This window comes from Aspergillus costaricaensis (assembly GCF_003184835.1).
Source record: "Aspergillus costaricaensis CBS 115574 unplaced genomic scaffold BO79scaffold_14, whole genome shotgun sequence".
Lineage (NCBI taxonomy): Eukaryota > Fungi > Ascomycota > Eurotiomycetes > Eurotiales > Aspergillaceae > Aspergillus > Aspergillus costaricensis.
Genome location: NW_020291814.1, coordinates 879,375 through 906,726, shown reverse-complemented (window position 1 = coordinate 906,726; position 27,352 = coordinate 879,375). Strand labels below are relative to the sequence as shown.

Sequence of the window (27,352 nt, the reverse complement as noted above, 5' to 3'; positions counted from 1 at the left end):
CGTTCATAGTGTGTCTACTCCGCAATATACCAGATGGAAGTCCAATAGCTTGAGATGTACGGCTTCTAGCCGCCCAGTTATTTCACAGCACGTCGTTCACTATGTCCGAGGATTATCTACTATATTCCTAACCACTGTCTCATTCATTTCGGTATGGCTCCGGCATCGAACAAGCACCCTGGCACGTAGCTTCCTCCTTTAGAGGAAACTCACTATGGCCGACAGTGTCCTTCACTTCAGAAAGATTAACGGGATTACTCCCACTATCTCGAACAGCCCTCCATAACGACTCCGGGTCCCTGCATTGATGGGCATGCCCAATCCCATCGATGACGAGGATTCGGTTCCCATCTCTATTAATCGCTGAATGAGGTGGCTCAATAGTACCATCTGCTGCACATATTATGGACTTCTCATCGTTAGTATTCTCGAACTCTACCGCGCCCAGAAGGATCATTCAACTTACCTGGGCAATATAATCAAAACAATGAGCCCAGTGCACTGCGTCTTCATGCTCATCACCTGAGTGTGACGGCGAGGTCGAAGCACCATGATGCTGAGAGGTTTCAGGGAAAATCAGCCCCCGAAGAACAGTTAGGCAATGAAGCTGATGGAACATGGAGATCCCGTAGTCGGTGATGGTGTTGTTATCCGTCCGGACCTTTAGAATACCGCCATTTTCGGGGAGAAGAAGAGATTCCCATGAGCGATGTGTATCATGAGGAGAGCCATCGGACTTAGAACCCAATAACGGAGTCAATGATTGGAATTTTCGGATGATTGGAGGTGTAGATCGAGGCTCGCTTGGGCAAACATGTATGTGAAACTTTTGTGAGAGGCTGGCTAAGCTGCCGGTTGATGTGTATATGATACCAAGAGTTGTGAAAAGGAGGAAGATGAGTGTTGCTAGTATACTATAGAGGAAGCGTGTTTGTGTTGGCATGTTGGGTTTTTTTTTGGGATCTCCAGTTGTTAGGGAGGGCAAGGGGGAGACCTTCCAACTACAAAAATTGCTCAAGTCAGACATACCAAGTAAGATGCAGTGGGTGAGGATCCCCCAGAAATCAATCCCCACCCGTGTGTCGCAGTGGCCTCGGGTGAAACGCACAGGTTGTCTCGTGCATGGTGCGGTTACATCGCAGAATCCCTATTCTGGGAGCGCACATTGTGTCCCCCTAGAAGGACCAATTGATACTGACATGTCAGCTAGAAAACTGGGATGCATACAAGGGGGCATGCATCGCCAGTACATTTCCGGGGGGTAATTGACCAATCAATAACTCTACAGTGTCTTATCAAATGCTTGGTGGCGCCTGCAGGGATGGAAGATCCAGCATGCTTAGGCTAACGCTTGACAACTCACACGCCATTTACAGCCCAACCCCACTCTCATCCTTCCGCAGATAAGCAGCCGATCATGAACATGATACTACCATCCAAGTACTCGACCACGCTAGCTATGATCATCCAATGACCCCACTGTCCGAGCCATCATCCGGATTGGACTTGTACCAACCAAACAACTCCTTGAATCGATGCGACATGACCCGGGCCTCTGCTTCGGGGGGTTTTCTAATGGCTGCAAACTCATCCACATCCACCGAGTTCTCCTCCTGCCAGCGCAAGATGGCGTCAAAATCACGGCATTTGTGATTCACGTTAAAGTCAGGGAAGGCGTTCAGCTGCGCATCCGCCCAGTAATGGGTGTAGATGTCGACATTAGCGTTGCACATCAGGTTCTGGAGCAGCAGGTAGGTGCAGTGGGAGATATGCGTTCGATGCATGTCAGAGGCCGGGGTTCCCGGCGGCCACTTCTTTCCATAGTAGTGGTCAAAGTACGCTTCGCGCCGCAGCCAATCCAGACAATGGATCTGGTGGAAGACATCCAGTCGCCCAATGTACGCCTCGGATCCAAGGCCAAAGCTCTCGGGCCATTTGGCTGCCTGCTCAGGATCCCTTCCCAGCTTGGCCACGTCATCGCGACTGATGGCGATGGGGTTAATGTTCGCCAGTCGGTTCCAGGCTGCGTCTACCTCGGGGCTAGGGGGTTGGCGGTAGATGGGAAGGGGGTCTGGCTCCAGCAGCGTCGCATTCATTTTCTTGCTGATGAGGGGTATCTCAAGGCGATCGAACACAGGAGCTGCAACTGGTCAGCAATCTGAGATGACGGTCATGGTCGAGTCACACTCACAGTACTCGGAGGTCTTTCGTAAGAGATGGTTTGGGTCGCCAGTGCCCCGAACGATGCTGACAGTCATGGCAAAGAGAAATAGTGACAGCGCAAAAACAGTAGCATTCAGCCAGAGGAGCAATTGAAGGCGTCTATTGGAGTGCTGGGGCCGTTGGGGTGCTTGCTTCAAGAGAGATACATCGTCCTCGCTTTGCGTATCCCCAGAGACGCTGTAGACCACATCGTCGTTGTCTCTGGTCCCCAGCGGCTCGTATGATGGAGATGCAGCAGGCTTCATTTTCACCGTCGTCTGTCAGATTTGAGGGAAAGAAATTGGCAAAAGATTAGAGTTGTTTTTCGGTGCAAGGAAGGTCAAATATCCTTCCTCCTTTAATGTGGTCAGCTGAACTGCGCAACACCCCCGTGGTAATATCAGGATGCATCAATCGTCCGTCAAGTATGCATTAGTGCTTTTGAACTGCCGCCACCGCACATGCCAACCAACTACCTTCGTTGAGGGAATTGCTACGTTCTTTCCTGATTGAAACAGGCGCAGATACTTGCTGCTGTCACAGTCACACTGGTGTAAGCGGATACTACACCTTGGCTGTGTAGCTGTTTCACCCCGCTTGATCACGGGCGACGACCGGGGAGATGCAAGCAGCACGACCGATGACCGAAGTCCACATAAATAGGCCCCTTCTTCCTGCCCTTCTGATTGTTGAGGCATCTTTTGTTCTACCCTCAAGTCCCCAACAAATTTCCGGAAACCCACCTAGTCCACAATGAAGTGTTCGCTCCTCCTCTCAGCCATCTACGGCCTGTTGTTGAGCCCCATGGCCACGTCTGCCCCAACAGCGAAGGGTATGCAACCCCAGGGAACTTAAAACTGATAGAGGATATTATGCAACTGACACACGTCAGCAGCAGTGACCCTTCGCGTCAGGTCGGAGGACTTCCATGCTCTTCGGAAGAGAGCAGGCAACGAAGCCACCGCGTTGTATGCTTATATTGTCGCCGACACCGAGATCGACGGCAAAGAGAAGCGCGATGACGAGGCCACTGCGCTATATGCGTACATTGCTGCCGACTCAGAGCTGGACAGAAAACGTGATGACGAAGCCACTGCGCTATACGCGTATATTGCGGCCGACTCGGAACTTGACAGAAAGCGAGATGACGAGGCTACTGCATTGTATGCATACATTGCAGCTGACAGCGAGTAAGCCGGACAAACTAAGCTTCGGGACACCTGCTCCGCTAGAGCACATGGTACTGGTCTATTAATCAAGCGCTGCATTGCTTCTTGCGTAATGCTGAGATGATGTGTCATATAATGGTCGTCTATGTTCCCTCTCCCTGGGTGCGGTAGATGTGTCAGTCTATTGATATAATTTCTTGGGATTATTTGGCCTACCTATAAGAACCTACTTCATCCCAAGATCTATTATCCCCACAGAATGTTCCACCTCGCCCACTTGCTACTCTGAATGGGTACATTATCAGGGTCATTGCGACACTCAAGCAGAGCCTGCTCCAGCGGTATCTCGTAACTCGATACCGTTTCTGTCTTCTTCCAAAACTTATAGCCCAGATAGAAAGCCAGTACGAGCGGAATATCCCTACCCCTAGTTAGTACAACGACATCCATTGACACAGAATGCAACTCACAAGTACGACGAAACAAAACTCGAAGCATCCCAATTGCCATGAGTAAACACCGTGAATCCACCCGTGAACAAAACAATCACACACATCACCAGAGCAAACCAGGATGTATACACTGCTTTCATTAGCCACAGTCAATCCCGGAAAAGGTATGTAAGTCACTCACCAGACCACCAATGATGCCACGGCATCTCCGCTGTATCCAACCCCTGCGCCTTGAACCCCCTCATCAGCCTGATATGATTCAACGCAATCGTGCCCCACGAAATCAACACCCCCGCCGCCGTCAAATCCAACAACCAATTAAACACCGTATAAGCCTCGTTCTGGCACGTAAGGTACGCTAACGCGGACACAGCAATCTGCGCCACAGCACAAGCATACGGTACACCATGCCTTGTCGTGCGCAGGAACACCGCCGGGGCGTGGCCCTTTAGCGCGAGACCGTACAACGTGCGCGTTCCAGCCAATATACTCTGATTCGATGCTGACCACGCAGACGTTAACACAACGGCATTAATAATCGACGGTACTACTTTAATCCCTGCATCGGATGCAGCGATCACGAATGGACTCTGCGCTGCCGTGCCGGATTCACTGCCCAGTCGGGGATCGTTACTAGGGACTATCATCCCGACGATCAGCACAGCGAGAAAGTAGAAGATAGTAACGCGCGCGAAGACGCGTTTACATGCGCGGGGAATGTTCTGTCGCGGGTTCGCCATCTCCGCTGCTGCGATGGTTAGACTTTCCACCCCAGAGAAAGAGTATACGGCATTTGTTGTGACGGCCCAGAAACCGAGAAATCGGCCCCACGGTCCCGAGGCGATATATTCGACAAACAGGCCGGGGTCTTTCCAGTAATGAAACCCGAGTCGCGGAGTACCCGAGACGCCGCCGAGGTCGATCACCAAGCCCATGAGGATGATGCCGATGATGAGGAGGATCTTCAGGATGGCGAAGACGAACTCTACTTCTCCGTAGACTCGGATGAAGAGCAGCGATACGATTGCCGAGATGACGATCAGGATCGACACCCAGATAGCGGGGTTGAGGGTGTCATTCCAGTACTGGATTAGGACGACAGCCGCGGAGATCTCGCTGGGCACGGACATGAAGCAACCGTAGACGACGTTCCAACCTATCGCGAAACCGAGAGCCGGATCGACGAGCAGCTCGACGTGTCGGACAAAAGAGCCGGTCACGGGCATCAGGGCGGACACTTCACCTAGGGCAATTTGCACAGCGCAGACCACCAGGCCGATCAGTAGATAGCCGAGTAGGGCGCCGAGCGGGCCACCAGTCTGGATGGAGCTGCCTAAACCAAGGAAGAGGCCGGTTCCCTGGTAAATTATTCAGTACGTAGTACGAAAATTGACATTTCAAATTGTTGCGAAGAAAGGGGGATGGCCTACAATGGCACCCGCGATGGCTATCATCTGGGTATGGCGCTCTTGCAACCCCTTGCGTAGATTCTGAGCCTCTTCATCGTGGACGATACGCGGTGTGCGGTCTCCGACTTTGGGGAGCGCAGGGCCTGGTTCGAGGGTGGGCGAGATGTAGACATCTGGGTCCTTTTGGGTGTTATGGATATCATCCATGGTGGGTTCTCAAAATTGAGGCCGATGTGATGAGAAAAAGCAAACAATCCACGATAAGCTGAATGGTGGGGGGGAAATGGCGATCACTTTATGCTGGCGATACCGCAGCAGGTTGAATTGGTGTGATTGGGTCGATAAAGCACACCAGGCGATGGCGACATTCCGGCGCCGCATGGGATCTTTCCTATCACTCACCGATTGTTGATAATAATTAGTTCTGTGGTCTTTGGTCTGCCGCTATGGTGTTTTTGGCATTATGTGGATCTGATACTAGCCACTATGACTAACAAGCAATAAATGTTATCGGGAATCCCGTCGCCCCATCACCCTATATCGTCAGTCTTGGCAGCATGCAATGTTTTCTTTTTCCGACCAGCAGATCCTGCACGCCGTCAGAAACTTCAGGAGGCTGCGTAATCGGAGAAGCAATTGCTAATTGCAACCCAGGATGAGCCATTGCATCTGATTGCGGTCGCGCGAATGGCGTTTCCAACTCTAGATAAGGATTGTCAAAGCCAAACCCTTCCAATGCGATAGGGCTCCTATGAAATGCCACTGATTCTAATCTCACGGGAAGCCGGAGTTTGTATCCCGGAGCAGTGCAACAAGAAGGCGTCCGTGTAACTTGTTGCAGATTCTGTCACGGTCATCAGGATGAGCACGAGGGATGCCTGCAATTGCCAAGCCATGTAGGCTAAAAATAACTTGGTGATGAATGACAGCAGAAACTAGCATCATGGAAGTGAACCTCACGAGCAATGAATTTTATTCCAAATAACCAAATAACAGACAAGCTCGGTCTTTTGTTTAGCATCAATTCTAAGCCATTATACATCATACGCCATAAATCAATGAACATCAAATACCCTTCCGACCGCCCGAACAACCGTTACTCCAGAGGGGTTTGTCACGTCCCGGACATTTCAAGATCGATAGTAGTCTTCTAATTATCCCCCATGCTTTCTTTTCCTCACTCGAGGGCGAGCCCAAGATCTCCGTCATCCCCCGCTAGATCTTCAACGGCCATCTCGGCCTCAGCGGCATCAGCGGCCTGCTTCATGGCGATCTGCTGCTCCTGCTCCTCTGGTGATAGGGCCGCGAAAGCCGCTGTGTTGGCATCCCAGTCCGCCACACATTGCTTATTCCAGTTGCACTGTTCAACTTCGCCGTAGAGAGGGTGTTTGAAGCGAGGATGGGTGTTGGGCCACCCTGACGCGTGGTAGTGGTGCTTGACCAGCGCCGATCGCGCATTGTGGTTACCCGAGTCCGAGTGACCCTGGCCTGCAGCAAAGGCCTCCACTGTGAGCACTAGGATACCGCCCACTAATTTTGACTCGGGGATGTCGTGGAACGTCTTCCAAGTCACTTCCTGGCCAGTGCGGGCGCTCATCTCGGCCAGTACAGCTTCCGTAAAGGCGGACGGACCGGTTCCACTGATGATGTCGTCGAAGTCAAGCTCGAGGTCGGAGATGGGCTTGCCCTGCTTGACAGAGTGATCGTGCAGCCACTCGAGGATGCGGTTCACCAGCCGCATCATGACTGGTTGGCGTGGTTTGCTGATAAAGGTCCATTGACAGAAGGATTGTGACTTGGGACCCAGGATAGCATGATCGTTGAAGTCGGGTTCGTCAATCTCAACACCAATCACCAGGTCCATGTCCGCTTCGTTGAAGCGTTCGGGGATAAAGCGATCTAATGGCCTCAGGGCTTCGACGTCGATATCAGCGTATACTCCACCGTCCACGTACATTACGAGGTAGCGAAGTAGATCGGCCTTGATAATCTTCGCGGTCAGGGAGCGGTAGGTCTCGACAATGTCCGGCCGATTGAGGCCGTCAGGCCCAAAATTTGTCTCGACATAATGTAGGTCGTTTTGATCGGTCAGCACCTCGTAGCGGTATCCTGGGTTAATGGAGGTCCAGGTACGGGCCACGTTCAGGTCACGCTCTTCAAATTCGAAGGGATTGACCTTCCATGACTGCCATATCTTGCGGGGAAAGAGCCTGCACTTGCTCTGCCGCGCGAGGCCCCCGTGAAACTCGGCGAAGGTGCCTGTAAGAGAGAGATAGAAAACTAGACAGAAGACTGCCAGGAAGAGCGGCACCACCCGGCGAACCTGTCGTGGAAGACAGACACCGGACATGGCGGGCATGGCAGGCATGGCAGGTATGGGAGTCTTCAACTGCATTGTGACGGACTGGCCCAACTGACCCATGAGGGGGATGAGAGACGAGGGGTTCGGCGGACGAGCAGAAAAAAACACACGCTGCTGAGGGCCAGAATGTTTATGAGCCAGAGCGAGCCGGTCTGACCAGATCAGCTCTCCCCGCAACGCGCGGCCAGAAATCAGCGCCATTTGGACCTGACCAGGGCAATTCAGGGCATTGAACCTCGAAGCTATATTACGGGCTCCACCCACCTGCGTGACACTAATGCTCTTAGCTTCACGAGGGCCCGGCTGAGAGGAGCCCGCTCGGTGTGCCTGTCGAGCGATTGGGTCGAGACATATCGCACCCATGTCGATCGCATTTGCCAGAGCCCGGGGTTGCTCAATGCTACCTCGGGTCTTAGTCTGCTAGCTCTGTCCGGATGGGAAATGAGTCCGACGCATGTGCTTCTGGGCCAAGACACGATAAGCTGACTACTGCTCTGCAATCTGTCGATCCGACAGCCCAGCTCGGGGTTTTGGGCATTCTGAATGTCACCAGTCTTTCCCTCAAATATCGCCCCTCATCTTCAGCCAGCGAGACTCCGTCTTGACGACGCGTTTTGCCCGACTTGTTTTTCACTATGCCCGTCCGCACCCTCTCGCCAGATCGTGAAAAGTCCATTCTGCCCCTCTCGGTGGATCTCCGGAGCAAAGCCCGCTGGCTCAGTGTGCTCCTACCGTCTTTCCTGTCCTGGGGTGGGAGCAGCACTTCGTCAACGGGGAAAGCCCGGCGGACAGCCTACTTAGACGGGCTGCGCGGGTTTGCAGCCTTCCTGGTGTACTGGGGACATCATGAATTATGGGCACACGATGGCATGGGCGCTGAGCGGATCTTTGAAAATGCGTATGGTTATGAGAAGCAACACTTCCTGGTCGCGTTTCCCGGAATTCGCACCTTCTTTTCCGGTGGGCACTTTGCGGTCAGTGTTTTTTTCGTGCTATCGGGCTATGTGCTATCCGCCAAACCGCTGGCGCTGATCCAGGCGGGTGAATACCTTCAGCTGGGCGACAATCTGTCCTCCGCGCTGTTCCGGCGATGGCTGCGTCTTCACCTTCCTGTTATCGCCACCACGTTCATCTATCTCACCTTCCTTCACCTCTTCCATGTCCGCGCAACTCCCGAATTAAAAGGCACCTATGGTGAAGAAGTGTGGAACTGGTATATCGAGTTCAAGAACTTCAGCTTCATTTTCCGCGGGGGTGGTGAGCCATGGTTCACCTACAACTTCCACTCATGGTCCATTCCCGTCGAATTCCGCGGATCCATCATCGTCTATACGGCTTTACTGGCCTTTTCCCGCCTTCGCAGGAACATGCGTCTGGCTGGTGAGGCCGGACTGATCTTCTATTTTCTCTACATTGCCGATGGCTGGTTCGGAGCGCTGTTTATCTCCGGCATGCTGCTTTGCGACCTGGACCTGCTTGCGGCACGCGACAACCTTCCGGACATTTTCTTGATGCTTGGGCCGTTCCAGGAGGGGATCATCTACTTCCTTTTTGCAATCAGCATCTACCTGGGCGGCGTGCCATCTCGCACGTGGGACCTGCAGGCGCTGCGGGATTCCCCGGGGTGGTACTACCTGTCCTTCTTGAAGCCCCAGGCGGTGTTTGACTACAAGTGGTTTTATTTGTTTTGGGCGTCCACCTTCATCGTGACGGCAATTGGGCGGATCGGCTGGCTGAAGAGATTTTTCGAGCTACGCTTCAACCAGTATCTGGGGCGGATATCCTTCGCCTTCTATCTAGTGCATGGACCGGTGTTGTGGGTGCTTGGGGATCGGCTGTATGCTGCGGTGGGTTGGGTGCGCGATTCGCATGCCACCAATTGTCCCGGGTGGATCGATCGCTTCCCGCTCCCCCGCACGGGGCCTCTGGGGTTGGAGGTCAGTTTTCTGGCTACTCATTTGATTCTGCTGCCGGTGACTTTTTGGTTGGCGGAGATCGTAACCAAATTGATCGATGAGCCGAGTGTGCGATTGGCTCAGTGGTTGTATCGCCGAGTGACGCGTAGTTGATGCTGCAGTTGCCAGGCATCTCCGAAATGAATGTCTCAGTTTTGCTTCTTCTGTTGGGTGATTTGGTGTAGTCGCCTTTTCTCACTAGTGTGCCGTAAGCTCATCTTAGACCCATCTGCCATCTGCCATTTGCCTTCCTGGTGGATTCGTTGGTCCCTGAGAGGCCCAAGCGACAGGGAGATACCGGTGGGGTTGCCGCTTCGGGACGAGAGACACAGTCCGGCTCGCCACTAAAAAGCAATAGTTCCAACCCGAGCCCTGGCCGGCATTCAGTGGCTTCTAGACGGCTGCAACTAGCGCATCCTGAACTGACCGTGTTATTTTGTACGTTCTTATCACATGTTGAATCCCGAGTGAAAACAGCAATACGTCCGGATCGGCACGCCACTCACAGGCGGGGGGTGCCGTCTTTCCTCTCTCTCTCTGCTGTAAGCTGAAAGCCTAGCTCGGATGCAACCCTAATTAATCGCGATATCGCAGTCTCCCATCATGCAGACATTAACGGCGGGCGCGATGGTCCCTCGACCAACACCCCTCCCCTCCCCTCCGCTTCACAACCATGCTCTCCCGAATACTGCGCTTCGTGCCTTTAGTGGCCCTACTCATCCTCCTCCTCAGCACCTTTTACTATCTCTATCGGGCCATTCACGTCGACACCCATCCTGATCTCGACCTGGGCCTTGAGACCGCCACCACCACCGACCTCAAAACCCTTCCCGACAACACCGTTAGTCAACTCGTCGCCGACTCTCACCATGAAATAACATCCAACTCGACCCCGGAAGGCCGATACTTCCGCATCGACTTCCGCTCCCGACGCGGTATTAACCCCAGCATCATCCCGCACCCCTCCAAGCCCAACACCTGGATCATCACCGCGCAGCTTCATGAACCCGGTCGTCGCGACAAAGACAGCGCCTGGTTCGTCGAACTTGTCTGTGATGCCGTCTTCCAAGACAAAGGCCGCACTCTCCGCTGTATTGACTATCCGTTTATCCTCCCCATTGCTGCAACCGAGGGCAACAACGCCCTCTGCTCCGGCAGCCTCGCCTTCTTCGCCCTCAGCATCGGTCCACACGATGCCCGCGTCTTCTACGGCCCAGACGCCCCGTACACCATCTACGGTTCCAACTCCGCCGTGACCTGCTTTGGCCAGTGGATTCTCGACTTCCGACTCCTAGTCGACTGGCCTGCCTCCGACACCATCACCGACTTTGGCTTCCGTCGCGCCACGGAGCTCCAGCGCCCTTCAACGGCCCCGTACTTTGCTGTCGAAAAGAACTGGTTTCTCTTCTGGGATCGAGCCGGCAACGCCTACGTTCACTACGACGTGGCACCCACAAGAGCCTTCGCTGCCTTGACTCTAGACGGATCCGTCGGCTCTGATCTCGCTCCAGCAGCAGCGAATGTAGACGCAGCCTGTCTTCAGAAATACCTACCGCATATGCAAGACCCCGACCACGAATCCATCCACCAAGCCACGAACTCCCTAGCAGTGACGCTGTGTATGCGTGCAGACCCGAACTGCCAACCGGATGACTCGAACACGGTCATCTTAACGATCTTCCAGCATAAGCGATTTGTGGGGTTCCATAGTAGCTACGAACCGTACGTTATGCTGTTCTGGCAAAGGGCGCCGTTTGAGATCTACGGGATTTCGGATAAGCCTTTGTGGATTCACGGACGGAAAATGATGGAAGAGGGGAACCAGACGGAGATGATGTATGTGACGTCAATCGGGTGGAAAACTGCTGGGCAGAAGTATCATGGGTATCTTGATGATGTGATGTTCTTGGCGTTTGGGATAGAAGATGCGGATACAGCGGGGGTGGATGTGGTTGCGGGGGATTTGGTGACTGGGGTGGGGAGATGTTGATCTCTTATCTTACTCAGATTATATTATAGAATGGGGGAGGGTAGATTGCGATGTGACATGCTATGATGGCATTTCTTATGATTACTATGTTGAATGTGATATTGTACGATAACAACTCCCCCCTTCCATTTTCCATCTTCCCTCGGTAACACAATTTATCGTGTGATCAGACCCCCAATGCAACCACAGCTTAAATTAACTTGGCAACCTCCGAACCCAACCAGTCCGACCATTATGTCGGGATACATATTAGGCACACATTAGCGTGTCGCTCAGGCCGCTTATCTACCTGTCTCGGTCAGCACTAAGCTGGTTCTGGGCCGTGGAGCTCGTGCAGGTCAGGTGGTCATTGGTAATTTTAGCTAACGCAGTGGTCTGATTGCTTAATTAAATTGGAAATGAAGCTTTCACATGCTATGTGAGGCTTACTTTGTTGTTCTTTTCCCGAGGAAAATGGAGTTGTTTGTTCCTTGCCTCAGGGTCTCTTGTTGGAGGTGGCTTATTACCCCGCTTTTAGGTTTTATTAAGCTGGATCTAAGTTTAGCCGTGGGGAGACGGTTGAGATTGTTGCTTGGCACGATAATTGAGACATTGATCTGGAACGGAGTTTGCGCGTTGGCCTGATTGTATATTACGTGATTGGGTTCGGATTGCGCAATAAGATTTGATGTGGGACAGTGACTGTTGGCGTCTAACTTGGACAATGTCTGAGTGAGTCAATATTATGTTGAGACATTTCCCGCCGTCTATCCTCGGGACAAACACAATATGTTATTTTTGGTTCATCGATTGGCTTGTGGACAAATTGTCTAGTTGGTTATCTGGATTGCAGCGCTGGCGCTATGGCACCTGGAAAATAACCAAGGGCCTAATAATATTTTCTCCAATTCTATATATCCAGTCTAAGATACTTCAGGGTTCTAGATACAGAATCCGTGAATGTTGCAGAAAAGGGGGCACAGAAGAAGCAATGCGGGCACGAAAGACTATTGAACATTAAATATAGGAGTGTGCATGTACATCCCTCACATTGATAAATCTGAACTGCCAACTGTTAGAACATTCCTGTAAAGCTGACCAGAGCAACTCTATGCCCCCCTAAGAGGATTGCTATTGATCAGGTGAAGTGGATATTATACTTTCCCCTACACCCGCACGCCCTCGGCTAGCAGATTGAACAAGAAGATCGACAGTTTATCAGTTGAAACGAACAGCATTTACTCGGCTACTCATTTGATACACAAGCCTGAATGGCAACACCTTTGAGTCAGTAACCCGATTTGAAAGTCTCCAAAAGGTATCTCGCCGCTTTCGCAATACTCACACATCGAAATCGCCTGGCAGCGGCTTCAATAATCACCCCAAGGATGCGGAATTTTCAGAGTAATTCAATGATTAAGAGCCAACTTAAACAGTCTTCATTTGCTGCGCATGTCAGTTGTGACCATGGTATGAGGCCTGGTGAAATCGAGGCCGTTCAATGGTTGATATAGCATTCTCTCAATTGCATTCGACTGGGTGTCAGGTGGATATACATCAATATTAGTAATATCTCTTGATTGGCCCATGATGAACTGGATAGGTTTGACGCCCCTATTTTCTACTAGTGCCAGTACTTCTCTTTGATGCTAAAGTCAATTACAAGACAAGCAAAGTAATGAAGATTCTTGAATAGCCGGACGAACAGACCCACCATTAAATCATTGATCAGATGCCATGTACAAGCTTTCATTCTATTTCTATAGTGTACATGCTTTGAACCATTACCAGCATGTTCATGGATCAAGATCTGCAGTGCAGCAATTATTATGCTCTGCGAGCCATAAGGAGAATGCTGCGCGTTTCTAATTCCAGCTTGATCTCCCGCCAGTTTCCCCCGGACATAGTAATACGCCACCAGTCCTCTTCACGCTCAATCATGTCTTGCATCAGGTTATCAACTATGTCACCAGCACCACCCTCTTTTACCGAAGCACAATGAGGATGTGCCCTCCGCCATTCATGAACAGAACTCCATGTCCGCAACAATGCCTCCAGACCACCAAGTGTATCTGAAATCTGCATCCGAATGTTCTCTACTGTTCTCAATGCATGAGGTGTCCCAGAGGGATCACTCTCTAACCTCGTGTGATCAGTCCAGTCAGAGGAGTCGCGACATTCAACGGGACGCATACGATCATCCCAGATCGCCTTCCCCGGTTGCGGCCAGTAAGACGCCAGATCTTCAGAAGAGAACTTTCTCAATGCGCGGTTAGCATGGGCGTGTCCGACCACAATATAATTACCCCAGTTCCAGAAAGCAACAGTTCCTCCAGGGCGAACGATTCGCGTCATTTCTTTCCATACCAGGTCAGGGTCAAACCAATGTGCTGCCTGGCAAGCTATTACCAAGTCAACTGTACCTGCCTGGACGAAGGGGAGAGACTCTGCCCAGCACTGGCGGTACTGAATATTCCCACATTTTGTCTGTGCTCCGGCCTCCTTCAACATGCTCTCAGAAGGATCAACTCCCAAGATCAACCCGAAGTGGCTGGCTAGGCCGCGGGCTGCAGCGCCGTTACCACAGCCCAGGTCGATACACAAGTCTTGTGGGGCTTGATTATAGGCCAGAACAGTGTCAAAAAGGTGTTTTGGAGGTGGTGGGCGACATGCCGCATATGCAGAGCAGTCGTAGTTGTCATCCCTGGGTTAGGCAAATTGTGAGTATATCGAACGTCTTAATTTGGGTCGACTTACGAGAAACTGGCCATTACTTGAATGCGGGCTGTCTATGGAGTTCTGCACCGGAGTTGAGGTGAAATGCTGCTTCCATACAGTATTTGCCACTTTTTGCACTATTGGAAACATATGTTGTATTCTGAAATCTGGGTTTCTCAATCTATCGACATGCTACAGATGCGCGACTCGTTTTCTATGCAGTGTTTCCCCGCTCCAAATGTTGTCGACTGACCTTCACGGAATTGGGAAACAGTCTAGCTAATGACGTACTTAGCTCCGAAGTACGGGTATTTCTTCTCTTATTACCACCCTACTACATGTAGCAGGTCTTCCTATAGAATCATCACACCCATCACCGATCATACCGTGATGTTTAAATTACTCACCTTATATCCGAATACTACTAAAACGGATCCACAATTAGTTTTCGATTATCGCATTGAGCCCGGAAATACGGTGGTCATCCACTTTCGGGTGGAGGGTTTCATCCATTTCTGAGCAATGTTGCATTCCAGCGTCGTCGGCAGGAACATCAATGGGAGCATCATTAGGGTTAATTCATGGTTTCGGCTGTCATTAACCACGTATTCGACATGAAACTATTGAAATAATACAAGTCGCTATTTCGAATTCCATATTTTGTACCGCTTAATAGTCTGCATCGTATCCAGCCCAGGGAGGCTGATTCTGTTGTCAAGGCAGTTGCTAAGATTGAGCAAAATGCCAGCTTACCGGGGAGAAGGTTGTCCTACGATGCAAATGACCGAGAGGGGAGAACGTATCACACGCAACTCGACTGAATGCAAAGTTACAACGCACATCACAGAGACAGCAGACCGTGTAATCGATACATCGCTCAATCGGCGACAGGCTCTCTTTGAGACTACTAGGCGAGTTCTGGCAAGTGCAGTGAACGAGGGCCTGGCCAGCGCAACTATAGTGAGGTCTATACATCCAAACTTGGTGTTGTGTCTACGTGACCCAGCTGGAATTGTAGAGTCTTGGATCAAATGTGGTCTCCGAAATTCCGCCTATGTTGAGAACAACGATAAGAAAGTCACTGGATTTCTACGTGCGGACGATCTACTTCCTCCAGTGCTCACTCAAGCAGTCGAAGGGGAAGTATCAGAAGATTTAGACCCAGGTGCCATTTGCCGCATTATCTGCCTCTGGCAACCTGAAAATTTTCCGAGTGCCGCCGTAGACACACTTGTGAAGGAAGTCCGAAATTCTGCCGACAATCAAGGTGAGCCTCCAAGGCATATTTTAAACGTCCAATTCTAACATGAGACAGCAAAATGGCTGGAGATAGCCAGTACTCAGCCGACGCTACATCTGAAGTCCCCTTTGTGTGATTGGGAGCAGTCCGTTGTGCTTGGCCATCCAACGCATCCGGTGAGCTGTCCCACTACCTTTCTCGATCCTAATTGCCTTAGTGTTAACGCTGTGAAGCTACACCGGGCATGTCTTGCCCAGCCGCCTTTGAAGCCCATGGCACCTGACGAGATCCCTGATCTGCTGGAACCTGAGCTATCGTTTCTGTCTTTGCCACGATCAGAAATGAAAACCTTCGGACCATACACGAGTTTACTTAAACCTCTTTTGGAGGAATTAGGGATTCCTAGCCCTGAGTCACCAGACAGAGTAGTAGTACCGTGTTTCACTCGTCAGCTTCCGAGCATTCTGCCGCTCTTTCCTGATGCACGCCACATTGGTGCTGTTAGAAGATGCTGTCGTGCGCAGATTTCAATGCGTACTATATCATTCCTCCCTGATGTGGGGTCTCCTTTGCATCTTAAGCTCTCACTGAATTGCCAGATCACATCAGGCCCGAGGACTATTACACCGTGGACTGCTGCTTTAAGTCCAGCACTCAGTACAGCGCTGAGAGTCTTACTGCCACAAGACTTATGGATCTTTGAAGATGCCGCTTCTATCACAGGCGGCCAGGATGATTTTGACAAAGCACGCCATTTAACATGCATTATACGCAAAAGCCCGGAAATACAAGCGGAAGAGCTTGGAGAGACTATTATCCCAGTGGCTGGATTATTTCAGAAGCCATATAAGGATAATCGAACATACATGGAGATCATGTTCGGTCTCGAAGATCTCCAGAAAAAGCAAACATGGCTTAGAAAGTACTGTACCCACCCGCCTCAAGCCAGGTTTAGCTCGCTTCTTTATCTAACAGAAGTCCTTTATAATAGATATCTTGCAAAGTTATTCTCCTTGCTTCTGCCGCCCTTAGTCCGTCACGGAATTGGCCTCGAGGCTCATGCTCAGAACATTTGCGTCCGCATTAATACTACCTCAAAAGAGGTTACTGGATTTGCTGTGCGAGACTTTGGTGGAGCAAGAATTCACCGACCTACATTCTTCCGGACTCGCATTGAACTCGGTACAATTCCTCCTGGCGCTAGCGCTTTTGTGGATGATATGCAAAAGGTGTGGCACAAGGTATACCATGCTCTAATCCAGATGCATGTTGGCCATCTTTTATATATGCTAGGCTTGGAATCCCATGGAGGGTGGCCCATTGTTCGAGAGGAGCTCGGAAGAGTCCTGGTCTCTTTGGGCAATCCAGATGCCAAGGCAGTGCATGACCATTTTATGAATAAGACCATGGCTTTCAAGTGTTTCATGGAAATGCGACTCAGAAATATCTATCGTGATGTAAGTCTATTTCGTGATACTTCAGAGGCATATGCGTCGAGTTTGGTTTCGGCTAATGGCGTATAGTACTATGAAAGAGAGCTGCCGAATGTTCTCCTTCGGGATGTGCAGTCAGAAGATGACCCTACTAGCAAAGCAGAAGTTTGAAACGCCTACTGAACCGGCAAGTGGCCTTTCGGACCTCCGCTTTGCCGCATTCAACCCGTATAAATGACTTTTGAACATGGGACACAATATTGTGCATGCACACTGTTCTTCGCTCATAAATGAAAGTAGCTCACTGTTTTTATTTTACTACTCAGCCGAGCAGTGTAGCTTTATGCGCCCCATAGTAATTGAATTCCTAAGAGCAGGAGCTAAGCCTTTATCTACGTTATATAACAGCAAAGAGCGCGCTGGTCTCATGAAAAGCCAGTGCCCAACAGGAGATCGAATCAAATTTGTAGAGGACCTATCGAAGCACCCAACGCTTTATAATGCATTGTGTGTGTTTGAAATATAGTACTGGCTGTGTATAGTTATGATTAATTTATTTCCGATCTTGGAAGCTAGCCATGCACCGTCATGAGGACCACCCCGCCGGGGTCCTGCGCCGCGAAACGCAGGAACATTCTGGGACAACCAGATCTCGCAGAACGAGTCCCGATGTTATAAAGAATTCCTCAAATGAAGCTTTTCCGCATATTCCGAGCGAGCCTTCTGTGATGCGATTGGAGGTATGAGGTAGATCGCGAGGCAAACGTATAGAGCGATCGTGCTGTCGATCTCGGAATAGTGAACTGTGGATCTGAATGATGAGATAAACCTGAAATAAATAGGTTCATCCTGTGCTATAACATATAGGTAACCGCGGTTAATAACTATATTGGTTTTTCTCCGTTCATGTCTCAGCTGACGTCCATGTCCATGCGCATTGCTAGCAATCATACGAACGCGATAGCTGGATGTTCAGCTGCCAACATGTTAGGTTCCACGCGAGTCTGCCAGATTGCCGACAATTGAATAGCCTATATGAGCTTAATACTCCGACTGACTCCAATTCACGAAAGAGAAGCCCACGGAGACTCTCCGGAGCCGTCCTGTTTCACGTATCCGCTGCCAAGCATCCCCTCTCCATCGGCATCGCTGGCCGCTTCAGCATGTATCCGTGGTGTCCCATGGGGTCTTCTGGGCATTTCATCATAATTGCAGTAATTGCTGCCTGTCATGTAGCACCCCTATCTCATTATTTCTCAGTGACTCAGGTCAAATTCAGGTAGCGTCGAAATAGACTTAATGAACTCTGATATAGCCTCACAGTGGAGCATCGGTTTGGCAGGCCGCCGGGCGGTGAAGAGCCGAGACCCTGGCATCGATCAAGATGAAACCCCAGTTCCATTAACCAGGGGAAATGCCCCATCAGGGTCTCACTCTCATCGAGAACAATGGCACCAGAAAGGCTTAGGCCACACCCTTAATTCCCACATTAGCGCTCCTGTTGGAACCAGTAGTCTGTCTCACCAGCCATATATAATCGAGCAAGTCCCCCGATATTTGCATCAGCAGCAACACATACTCATTGCAGACAGCTTACCAACTATCGCCCGTCATGCGTGGCTCTTTCGCTCTTTCTCTGCTCTCTGCGGCGCTGGGCGCCTCTGCTGCTCTCACTGAGTCTAGCCTCAAGACCCACGTCGACGTGCTGGCACTCGACAGCTCCTTCAACCCCATCGAGGCGGCCTACTGGACCGACTACATTCACCATCGTCGCACTCCCTTCGCTGTCTCCCCCGATGGAAAGACTGCGTATCTTGCCTACCTGGATGCCAGCGGGTCTGACGTCCACGTTACCGAGCTGGACCCGACTACCTTTGAGGCTACGGGAACCACCGTCACTGTCAGCGGTGGACAGGAAGGTATGCCACATACAACTCTTTCTCGGCTGTAACTCCACTAACAGCTCCAGCTGGTGGCCTTGTCGCCCACAATGACGGCTTCGCCCTGTTGACCAACGAGGCCATGCCCTCCGGCACCACCAACGCTCCTCCCAGCGACACCCCCGTCCCTGTCCTCCACCGCTACACCAACGGCAAGCAAACCTGGAAGACCTGGCTCGGTGGCCCCGGCGTCCACTCCTCCGACGGTCTCTCAGCCTCCCCCGACCTGAACGGTGACCTGGTCTACTCCGAATCCGCCGGCCTCTACGGCGCCTACTTCGTCGTGACCGACTACTCCGGTGACGCCTCCGGCCACTACGGCGACAGCATCGAATATGTCGCCGACAACGGTACCCTCGTGACCATCTCCGGCGCCTCCAGCTCCTGGGGCTGCAGCCACAACACCGGTATTGCCTTCGAGGCTGCTGACGAGCCTCCCTATGCCAGTATCTGCGCCGAAGACCAGGGCGCCATCTGGCTGAACACCAAGACCCAGGGCATGACCAACGACGGCGTCAAGATCTCCAACGAGAACACCACCAACGGCGCCTCCGGTGAAGCCATGGGCGGTATGGGCGGCAGCTACAGCGGTCTGGCCCGTTTCGCTGATAGCACTCGCTACATCTTCACCTGGGTGTCCCGCGGCGCTGTCGACGTGACCGAGAACACCTGGATGGGCGACGGTTACACCCACGTCAGTAACCGCACTAACCCCCGCAATGTCGCCCTCGCCCTGTTCACCGACAAGTACACCAAGGTTGGCAAGCAGGCTACCTCCACCGTCGGTGACGAGGACGGCGATAGCCAGGTCACCTGGGTTACCTCGGGGTCGAACGACTGCTCCAACGCCCACGTCGCCACTTTCGGTAACTCATCGGCCCTCATCACCTGGGAGGAGATTTCCGATCCCCTCTGCGAATACATCGCCATGGGCTGCCGTGGACAGTTCGCCGGAACTTACTTCCAGCAGGTTGATTCCGATGGTAACAAGGTCGGCGATGCCTTCAAGAGCACCGATGTCTATGTGTCGGGAGATATGGTCACCATGTCGGATGGCCGTATCTGCTGGCCGTATGTCAACATGGACTGGGATCTTTCTGAGGTCGTCTGGTCTGCCGATAGCTCCAAGTACACTAAGAAGATGAGTTTTGCTTGCATTGGAGGTAGCGGTAGCTCCTCGAACTCTACTACCACTGCCTCTGCTACTGCCGAGGCTAGCACCTCTGCTTCAGTCGCTGTTGTAAGCAGCGCTTCTGCGGCTGTAACCCACGTTGCTGCTGGCGCGGCTAGTGCGTCGGTTGAGACTGTTTCCGAGACTCCTGTTGCCCCCAGCAGCGTTGCCGCTGTCGCTGCGGAGGCCACCTCGGCTGTTGTCTCTGCCCAGGTGCCCAGCTGGAGTGTGGGTGGGGAGTCCCGTCCTTCTACCTTCCAGACCCAGGTGCAGGTGCCTACCCAGGCTGCTCAGGCTGGATTGAACTGGGGAATCAACAAGGGATTTGGCCAGGGATTCGGTCAGGAATCTGGCCAGAGTGAGGAGGAGCACGAGGGACACTGCCAGTTTTAAGTCATGGGCAGGTTGAGTGCGTGTGATGGGTGGTGACAGATGATCTTTCATAGTACTAGACATCATCAATAGTGTAATCACACAGCTCTTCCCTTGTTCATCATGGTCGTGAAGTGTCAAAGAGCATATCAAAATAGACAATGAAGAAATCGGACGGTGATGACCTCAACATCTAGACTACTGACCCCCCATGGAAGCGAATCGCTCCAACACCTGCTCCCTCACCTCCCTCACAATGCTCTCCGCATCCTTAACCTCATGAACCAACCCAATCGACGCCCCCGCATACGTCGCCAGCCTCCCCTCCGGTCCCCATGCCTGATCCCCCTGCTTCGCCGCCTCATCATGTAGCACCTTCAACTCCTCAAATCCCTTCCCAGCCAGATGCTCCACCCACGACCGATTAATGACCGTCCTGGGCATATACTCCTCCGGCCACCCAAACGTCCCCCGTAGATGATTATACAACAACGTCTTCGTAGTCCCCACAGCCCCATCCTCCGCCCTCACAACCTCCTGCTGATACCCGCGCGCGATCCTCGTCTCACTCGCAGCCAGGAACCTCGTCCCCATGACCACCCCAGACGCACCAAGACACAGCGCCGCCGCTGCTCCCCGTCCATCAGCTATCCCGCCCGCAGCAAACAGCGGGATCTGACTCCCCGCCATTGCATCAGCCACCTCCGGTAAGAGCGAAATCAAACCCATTGCATCTTTAGCTCTGCCGTGCCCACCCGCTTCCGCACCCTGAACGACAACCACATCGGGTTTCTCTGCCGATTTCAAGATACTCCTCGCCTCGGACAACGTCCCGATCTGGATCCAGATCTGAGTTCCCGGTGACGCGGCACGAATCCCTCGGGACCAGGTATCTAGATCTGCTTGGCCGTTAGGTGGGGCGTAGAGCCATACCGCGCAGGGCTTGTATTTCTGGATGGTTTCGACGGCAGTGTCGAGGTCGTCGGCCCAGAGGAGGAAGCCCACGCCGATGGGGAGATGGGGAGATGGTATTGTCTTGAGGGCAGATGAGGATATTAAAGATGATGCTTGCTCTAGATCTGCGGCTACGTTTTGGATGGCGTTGTTGACGAAGCCCAGGCCCCCGGCCCGCGATACTGCCACGGCTAGGGCGGGGCCGGACATGACGCGCATGGGAGCGCTCACGATTAGGGGGCTGGTGGTCCATGGGTAGAGGCGGGAGAGGTTGGGTGCGAGGTGTTGGAGTCGTGGCATTTTGTGTGTGATTGTGGTTGTGATTATGATTTTGATTGTTTTTGGGACATGAGTGGATATAGATGCAATAAATGATTGATGAGGATGAAGAAGAAGATGATGAAAAAAGTAATGGAGGGGATGAGATGACGTGAGATGAGATGGGATGGGATGGGATTATGGGGTTAAGAGAGTGGGGCTAATCAGTTCCGTTGATTGCCGAGCGCGTATTGCGGGTGTTGCGGAGTGGAAGCATTCACCGTGCTTATAGGACAATGATGGATATGGCCTATCTTATGCTAAGATAGTGGTAAATCTTGGTCCATATGGATGGAATCCCATCCAATATACAGTTTCCCTAGCTCGCTAACAAACACTCAGTCAGAACAACGCCCCTTCCACTCATAACATGCTCTCCAGTCTATCCCACAACCAACACCAGTCTCAACCGAAATGATATCCCTCTACTCCCTCTACTCCCCTCTGCTTGTATACTCTTCCTCACTAACAGCCTCATGCCACACCGTCTTGCCCAGCCCAACAACAAAATGCGTCATCACACTCTCCTCATCCGCACCATGCCAATGCGTCGTCCCCGCCGGTGCCCACACAACATCTCCCGTGTTCAAACGACGAGGGACCCCTCCCTTATCGCAGATCCATCCATTACCCGCAACCACTTTAATCATCTGTCCGTTCTCGTGGGTGTGCCAGTATGTGCGTGCGCAGGGAGTAAAGGTGACATTGGCGATGGAGGCGTCGCTGGCGAAGTGGATCGGGTCAAGGTAGACGTCTCCTGTAAAGGTGGCTGTGGGTTTGGCGCTTTTGGCGTCTGGTTTGTGGGCGGAGGGGATGATGATTGATTCAGGCATAGTTTTGTGTTTGATTTCTTGAAGCTTTATGGGGGGTTTGTAGGTGTTGTGTAACTAGTCGAGGTGGGATGTGATAGGCTTCAGGACGTAGGGTTGAAATGGACGTAGTGAAATGATATTATTGCTGGTGAAAAAAGACGAGCATATTGGTTGTTTTCTGGTCATAATCTTATATTCAACTACCCTAATGTGTATATACTGAAGTCTGGGTGAACATGTCAGCTGGTTCCCGTGGGGCTGCAGGCTGACGGTAGATCCACATTTATCTCCGGGCCCTTCATAGGAGTGAGTGTCATCAAGTCCGTTTTATCAATGAATCGTCGGCTGCCTTCCAGATCCCGATCAGCCGGCACTATAGTGGGGAATTGAAGGTTCTCCGCCAAATATCGGTGCAAGTGGGTGCTCAGGTCACCCCTTCAGCATCTCCAGTTATCTCCGAGAGGATGGCTGTCATCCAGTCAGTCACATGACGGAGTTAGCTATCGTGCTATTTTTTACTTATAGTATGGCATCCGGTGTGTCAGGAGCACGTTTCTAAGGTGATCTCTCCGACTTATACTGGTGTACTGAAGCCTTATATCAGATGCACAGGCAGTCTGCGCCAGAGGTTGGCAATCAACCAGACTTATTTCCCCAAGCAGAAGCATCCGGCGACATTCGAAGCATGTCCGGCTGCAAAAACTGACTAAAGTCAAGTCCCTGCAAGGTTGGCACATCAGCCACCAGCCCCTCCAGCCAGGATACTTCGTCAGAGGTTGCCATTTGTTGAAGCGACGACTCTGTGGCTGGTGACTGCTGATATTCTTGGAGTACTGTACTCAGCAACCTAGTGTCCGCACGTCTACGCCGTTCATACAGAAGAATGAGTAAACACGCCGTGTTGTACGCCTCTCTCATGGTTTCCGTGTCGTAGGTAGAGGCCACCACTCTCAACGTTTGCATAGCTTCAGGCAGCAGCTCGAGTGCTGGGCTGGTGTCCATCTCGAGGATGATACTGATCATTTGGAACGGCACATTAGGTACATGGTGCCATGGAGAGCAGTCGGCAACCATTTCACGTGCTGCACATAGACTGCGTTTGAGTAGGTCAAGGACTTTAGTCATTGTGGTTGGCGATGCGGTGAGGTTAGTTAACCGGAGACGTCGGAGCAGACAAAGAACCAGATTGCATTGGCATAGAAGAGAGGGTGGTTTGGTGTGAGTGCGGTTCAACGTCTGATGCAATAGCTCTTCGATTTCCTGGTCTGGACGTTGGGTCTCCGGACCCAGACTGGCGGTTACAGGTAGGAGACCGAGGAGCTCAGTGGTGAAATCGCCAGGTCGCGATAATGGCAGTCCCAGCGCGTCACTGCCCAGTGGAACTCGGGACAGGCCCAGATCGTAGGAGATCCATAGATTCAGATGCTGAGCGACGCCAATGAGCCTTCGCCGGGTATCAAGATCACGGTCGTCATCTGCCGTTAGCTGGTTGAGTCTGGAAGCTTCGATTAAATGCATCAAGGTCGAGCTTGCCACCCACGCCGGATATGGAGGGGCAGTCATACGCAGGTAAATTACGCGCAGGGTCCATACAGTCACCAGGTGCAGCGAGGGACGGACACAGCCGACATGAGTCTCGGAGATTGAGCGCGCCAATTCGACCAGGTGAGACTCGGTGATGTTAATGTTGGTCCCTGAAAAGAGGCATCCGAGAGCGGCGACCCCAGCCAGGACGCCATCATATGTACTTTCCACCGCGTTGGGCTGCCAGCGGTTGTCCATGCAGCGGAAGAAATCACTGGAATCGATAAATCCATAGCAGGGATCCACCTTGGCGAAATAGACATTCGCCAGAGTCCTCATCTGCATCAACGAGAGGATCTCGACAATGGGAAAGGCTGCGACGGGGGCGAGTCCGGCGGGGGACTTGCGTCTGCCCACATTCCAGCCAAAGAGATTTAATTTGGGCGCGTTGGCTGGGTCAACTTTGAGGCCGATCTTTCTGACAAAAGCCGCTCCCGAATTGACTTCAAGGGTCTCGGTGAAGCGGCCCACCTGTCGGGGACTCGATTCGAGGATGGGTTCATTCTGGTCGCGGACGTTGGTTCCCCGGTCGGCGGGTTTGCTTCTCACGCGTCGCGGAGCCTGATAGTGACACTCATAGCCCCAACTGGTGCACGTCGAGCAGGGGGATTCACCATTGCATTTCCTTTTTCGCTCCCGACAAGGTTCACAAGCCAGTCGAGCCCGCTTGCGCTTCAAGGCAGTCGCATCGCTCATCATGAATACCTAGGTATATGAATTGCGGACGAGGAAAGATTTGGAAGTGGGAAAGATGAGCCAAGGGTCATCGGTCGGGCGGCACTCGGTTTTCCGTCTGCTCCCGACCGGCAATGACACAATAGCAACACCCAAACGTCAATGTTCTGATGGAAGAAGTATATTCTTTGAGGCAATTCTTATTATCGAGGCACAATATATACAGTAATCTAGCTTAACATGTATGTAAATAGTGGATAAGGTTAAACATCCGGGCCAAAGGTCTGTAGGATCGCAAAGACAGGACAGCTGCAGCAGATCCACTCTCCCCATTCGCCCGCTAGAGAATCTTAGTTGATCCCTAAAGTGATTGTGCTTACCACCATATCCCCACTCTCGACCCAGGTAATGCTTCAGGCCTTATTGCTCGGTGGTAGCCATCCAGCGCACTCGCCTGGAGTCACTAGCCTAGCGGCATGCCCAGCTTGAGCTCGGCCACGAAACTATCAACTCTAGGGCTTGTCATGCCCAATGTCAAGTGTCACAGTGGTGATAAGTATATAACCCTGTTTCTCTTACCCGCAAACTCCCTCAAAGTCCGCTGCAGCACTCACCGGCTGGTCTTCTTGCCTTCCCCTCTCAACCTGGGTCCATATGCTCGAAATAGGAACGGAATAGGGATCATAACTGCCGACAGACATCCCAGCAGTGTTCCCGCCCACTGCACCCCGAGGTTCGCGAACATCTGCTTCGAAAAAAGTGGGAACCCTGCCGCAACGCTGGATCGAAGAATGATGTTTGCAGCCACAGTCGAAGCAGCCCTACACAGAGTCAGTATCACGTCCACTGTCGCCATGTTTCAGGCCACACCTACACGGGAAGAAATGAATCAACTAAATAGTTGAAGCATGGTAGAAATATGGAGAGAATTCCAAACCCAATCAGCACTCCTGCTGCAGTTGGAGCCATCCAGTGAACGCTGGCAGTAAAGCCAGTCCAACTGAACCTGTGGCAATACTCAGTATCAAGTAGAGAGATGACGCGATATGACTCACCAGAAGATGCCGATTGTGAACACTGGAGCACCAACTACAACAGAATTCAGGCGCCATTCTGGGATGGGGACGTTGTTATTGGCAGCTAACTTTTTCACATAGGCGGAGTGCTGCGAGAGAACGAACCCGCAGGCAGCCATCTGCCCAATAATGAGGCCAATAAATGGAAGACCATTAACCCCGGGGCCCATGCCATGGACGGACTCGAAAACATAAGGGTAAGCTTCAAGCAGGGCATACACAATGCCGTAAATGAAGGACATATAAAGGGAAATAACCAAAACAATAGGCTCAGTTACGAGCATCCGCAGTGGACGGGTAAAGTACTTCTGAATTAGCTGCTGTATATCCACCTCGACTTCCTCCTGCTTTGCATGAATGCCCCAATTACCAGTTTGCTGCCGAAGGTTGGCCGCTTTCGACACAAGAAGGCAAGACGCGTATGTCTCCTTCAAAAATAATATGCAGATACCACCCCAAGCAAAGCCCACTATAGCCGGAATATACAGGGTCCAACGCCATCCGAGCGAACTCGAAGCAATGAAGCCTCCAATGAAAGGGGCACTCAACGGACCCAAGAAAACGAGGATTGCATATAGCGAAATGGCAGCTCCGCGGTGCGAATTGTTCCAAATGTCCGACAGCAAAGCAGGAACCACCGCGAGTGGACTGGCCCCGAACATTCCCGCAAAGAAGCGACAGATTATCAGCGTTTGGATGTCTTTCGCGACGGCGGATGCAATGGTGAATACAGCACCCCCGAGTATGCCTAGTGTTAATGGCCATCGTCTTCCAAATAGCTCTGAAGCGGGGGCCCAGATGACAGGACCAGCTACGAAACCTAACACGAAGAGCGATGTACCCAGTATCCCAACTTCGGATCCTACATTGAAAGACTTGGCTGCTGCTGCAGAGCCAGGTGCAAAGACTCCACTGGCGAAAGATGGGATGAAGGTGCCAAAGCATGCGATCGTCGATATGAGTATTCTAAGAGAGAGGGCGTAAGTGTGAGTCCGGAAACTGGAGGAATGGCGTACTTGGTAGGGAGAGGCCAATTCAAGGGGTGCTGCGGATCGTCCGGGCCATCGAAATCGACGACATAGTCTTCCCTATTCGGCAGGGGAGGAGGAAAGGCTTTGCCCTGTCCCATGGACAGAAGTTGTCCAGGGTATTTTTCCACATCAGCCTAGTACGTATCAACCGTCAGTTACAATTGATACAAAAAGGCATCGAGCAGTTTGTGGTAAGCTTCACCTTCAATGCTTGGGAAAATTGGCTGCTGGTTTCACCATCTTCTGGGTAACTCATGGTGATGATGACCACTGAGAGAACTGACTCGGTGACATGGAATGGTCTTCGAAGCGATTGCAGTCGATCCAACTGTCTAGCTTCGAAATATATAACCGATGCAAAGAAAATTCTTCATCTCTATATTAGATGTGACTGTTTGTTAACAGACTCCATAGGACTACAAGGTCTCTTCCACCAATAAGAACTAACCCGCGGAGTTAGCGGGTATTGCGGGAAGACAGTGGCCCAGCAGTAACCGTCCACAACTGACT

General features: G+C 51.9%; 13 protein-coding genes across 13 annotated transcripts; 5 read left to right on the top strand and 8 right to left on the bottom strand.

The window, feature by feature from the left end:
* Positions 1-116: 116 nt before the first annotated feature.
* Positions 117-943, bottom strand: BO79DRAFT_264969 (uncharacterized protein; the record flags this gene model as incomplete). Its single annotated transcript, XM_025686850.1, has 2 exons — positions 117-433; positions 467-943. 2 exons carry the CDS (start codon positions 941-943, stop codon positions 140-142), a joined length of 771 nt encoding a protein of 256 aa, XP_025540236.1. The 3' UTR covers positions 117-139.
* Positions 944-1,386: 443 nt separating this feature from the next.
* Positions 1,387-2,879, bottom strand: BO79DRAFT_264957 (oxidase ustYa family protein). Its single transcript, XM_025686849.1, has 2 exons — positions 2,192-2,879; positions 1,387-2,140 (listed from the first exon to the last, which is right to left on the bottom strand). The coding sequence occupies exons 1-2, from the start codon at positions 2,466-2,468 to the stop codon at positions 1,464-1,466; spliced, it is 954 nt and encodes a 317-aa protein (XP_025540235.1). The 5' UTR covers positions 2,469-2,879; the 3' UTR covers positions 1,387-1,463.
* A 76-nt stretch (positions 2,880-2,955) lies between these two features.
* BO79DRAFT_264953 (uncharacterized protein) lies at positions 2,956-3,581 on the top strand (the record flags this gene model as incomplete). The annotated part of the gene is made up of 2 exons (XM_025686848.1): positions 2,956-3,034; positions 3,095-3,581. The coding sequence occupies 2 exons, from the start codon at positions 2,956-2,958 to the stop codon at positions 3,394-3,396; spliced, it is 381 nt and encodes a 126-aa protein (XP_025540234.1). The 3' UTR covers positions 3,397-3,581.
* A 36-nt stretch (positions 3,582-3,617) lies between these two features.
* BO79DRAFT_287317 (arginine permease) lies at positions 3,618-5,439 on the bottom strand (the record flags this gene model as incomplete). The annotated part of the gene is made up of 4 exons (XM_025688570.1): positions 3,618-3,792; positions 3,842-3,953; positions 4,005-5,181; positions 5,254-5,439. The coding sequence occupies 4 exons, from the start codon at positions 5,437-5,439 to the stop codon at positions 3,618-3,620; spliced, it is 1,650 nt and encodes a 549-aa protein (XP_025540233.1).
* A 748-nt stretch (positions 5,440-6,187) lies between these two features.
* Positions 6,188-7,681, bottom strand: BO79DRAFT_208926 (glycosyltransferase family 32 protein). Its single transcript, XM_025682494.1, has one exon. It carries the CDS (start codon positions 7,652-7,654, stop codon positions 6,410-6,412), a length of 1,245 nt encoding a protein of 414 aa, XP_025540232.1. The 5' UTR covers positions 7,655-7,681; the 3' UTR covers positions 6,188-6,409.
* Positions 7,682-7,955: 274 nt separating this feature from the next.
* Positions 7,956-9,700, top strand: BO79DRAFT_237487 (acyltransferase family protein; the record flags this gene model as incomplete). The annotated part of the gene is made up of 3 exons (XM_025684708.1): positions 7,956-7,983; positions 8,148-8,219; positions 8,255-9,700. 3 exons carry the CDS (start codon positions 7,956-7,958, stop codon positions 9,661-9,663), a joined length of 1,509 nt encoding a protein of 502 aa, XP_025540231.1. The 3' UTR covers positions 9,664-9,700.
* A 475-nt stretch (positions 9,701-10,175) lies between these two features.
* Positions 10,176-11,539, top strand: BO79DRAFT_194316 (uncharacterized protein; the record flags this gene model as incomplete). Its single annotated transcript, XM_025681035.1, has 1 exon — positions 10,176-11,539. Exon 1 carries the CDS (start codon positions 10,223-10,225, stop codon positions 11,537-11,539), a length of 1,317 nt encoding a protein of 438 aa, XP_025540230.1. The 5' UTR covers positions 10,176-10,222.
* Positions 11,540-13,345: 1,806 nt separating this feature from the next.
* On the bottom strand, positions 13,346-14,289 carry BO79DRAFT_228196 (class I SAM-dependent methyltransferase; the record flags this gene model as incomplete). The annotated part of the gene is made up of 2 exons (XM_025683949.1): positions 13,346-14,085; positions 14,283-14,289. 2 exons carry the CDS (start codon positions 14,287-14,289, stop codon positions 13,346-13,348), a joined length of 747 nt encoding a protein of 248 aa, XP_025540229.1.
* A 688-nt stretch (positions 14,290-14,977) lies between these two features.
* BO79DRAFT_217461 (uncharacterized protein) lies at positions 14,978-17,080 on the top strand (the record flags this gene model as incomplete). Its single annotated transcript, XM_025683366.1, has 3 exons — positions 14,978-15,503; positions 15,552-16,933; positions 17,000-17,080. The coding sequence occupies 3 exons, from the start codon at positions 14,978-14,980 to the stop codon at positions 17,078-17,080; spliced, it is 1,989 nt and encodes a 662-aa protein (XP_025540228.1).
* Positions 17,081-18,501: 1,421 nt separating this feature from the next.
* Positions 18,502-20,151, top strand: BO79DRAFT_245205 (uncharacterized protein; the record flags this gene model as incomplete). The annotated part of the gene is made up of 3 exons (XM_025685454.1): positions 18,502-18,828; positions 18,873-20,089; positions 20,140-20,151. Exons 1-3 carry the CDS (start codon positions 18,522-18,524, stop codon positions 20,149-20,151), a joined length of 1,536 nt encoding a protein of 511 aa, XP_025540227.1. The 5' UTR covers positions 18,502-18,521.
* A 73-nt stretch (positions 20,152-20,224) lies between these two features.
* On the bottom strand, positions 20,225-21,758 carry BO79DRAFT_208924 (nitronate monooxygenase). Its single transcript, XM_025682493.1, has one exon. The coding sequence runs from the start codon at positions 21,644-21,646 to the stop codon at positions 20,591-20,593; it is 1,056 nt and encodes a 351-aa protein (XP_025540226.1). The 5' UTR covers positions 21,647-21,758; the 3' UTR covers positions 20,225-20,590.
* Positions 21,759-22,024: 266 nt separating this feature from the next.
* Positions 22,025-22,497, bottom strand: BO79DRAFT_287311 (cupin domain-containing protein; the record flags this gene model as incomplete). Its single annotated transcript, XM_025688569.1, has 1 exon — positions 22,025-22,497. The coding sequence occupies one exon, from the start codon at positions 22,495-22,497 to the stop codon at positions 22,099-22,101; it is 399 nt and encodes a 132-aa protein (XP_025540225.1). The 3' UTR covers positions 22,025-22,098.
* A 173-nt stretch (positions 22,498-22,670) lies between these two features.
* Positions 22,671-27,145, bottom strand: BO79DRAFT_172564 (MFS transporter/fungal specific transcription factor domain-containing protein). Its single transcript, XM_025679632.1, has 6 exons — positions 27,045-27,145; positions 26,828-26,976; positions 25,791-26,777; positions 25,610-25,741; positions 25,350-25,556; positions 22,671-24,646 (listed from the first exon to the last, which is right to left on the bottom strand). Exons 1-6 carry the CDS (start codon positions 27,096-27,098, stop codon positions 23,113-23,115), a joined length of 3,063 nt encoding a protein of 1,020 aa, XP_025540224.1. The 5' UTR covers positions 27,099-27,145; the 3' UTR covers positions 22,671-23,112.
* Between the last annotated feature and the right edge of the window lie 207 nt (positions 27,146-27,352).

What these genes read in the sequence shown, in the direction of transcription:
- BO79DRAFT_264957 (XM_025686849.1), bottom strand. Translation starts at nt 2,468, where the DNA reads ATGAAGCCTGCTGCATCTCCATCATACGAGCCGCTGGGGACCAGAGAC. An exon ending in ACGAAAGACCTCCGAGTACT is followed by an intron (nt 2,141 to 2,191) that starts GTGAGTGTGACT and finishes GACCAGTTGCAG; the next exon opens with CTCCTGTGTTCGATCGCCTT.
- BO79DRAFT_208926 (XM_025682494.1), bottom strand. Translation starts at nt 7,654, where the DNA reads ATGGGTCAGTTGGGCCAGTCCGTCACAATGCAGTTGAAGACTCCCATA.
- BO79DRAFT_208924 (XM_025682493.1), bottom strand. Translation starts at nt 21,646, where the DNA reads ATGCCACGACTCCAACACCTCGCACCCAACCTCTCCCGCCTCTACCCA.
- BO79DRAFT_172564 (XM_025679632.1), bottom strand. Translation starts at nt 27,098, where the DNA reads ATGAGTTACCCAGAAGATGGTGAAACCAGCAGCCAATTTTCCCAAGCA. An exon ending in AATTGGCCTCTCCCTACCAA is followed by an intron (nt 26,778 to 26,827) that starts GTACGCCATTCC and finishes CCTCTCTCTTAG; the next exon opens with AATACTCATATCGACGATCG. An exon ending in TTCACAATCGGCATCTTCTG is followed by an intron (nt 25,742 to 25,790) that starts GTGAGTCATATC and finishes GTATTGCCACAG; the next exon opens with GTTCAGTTGGACTGGCTTTA.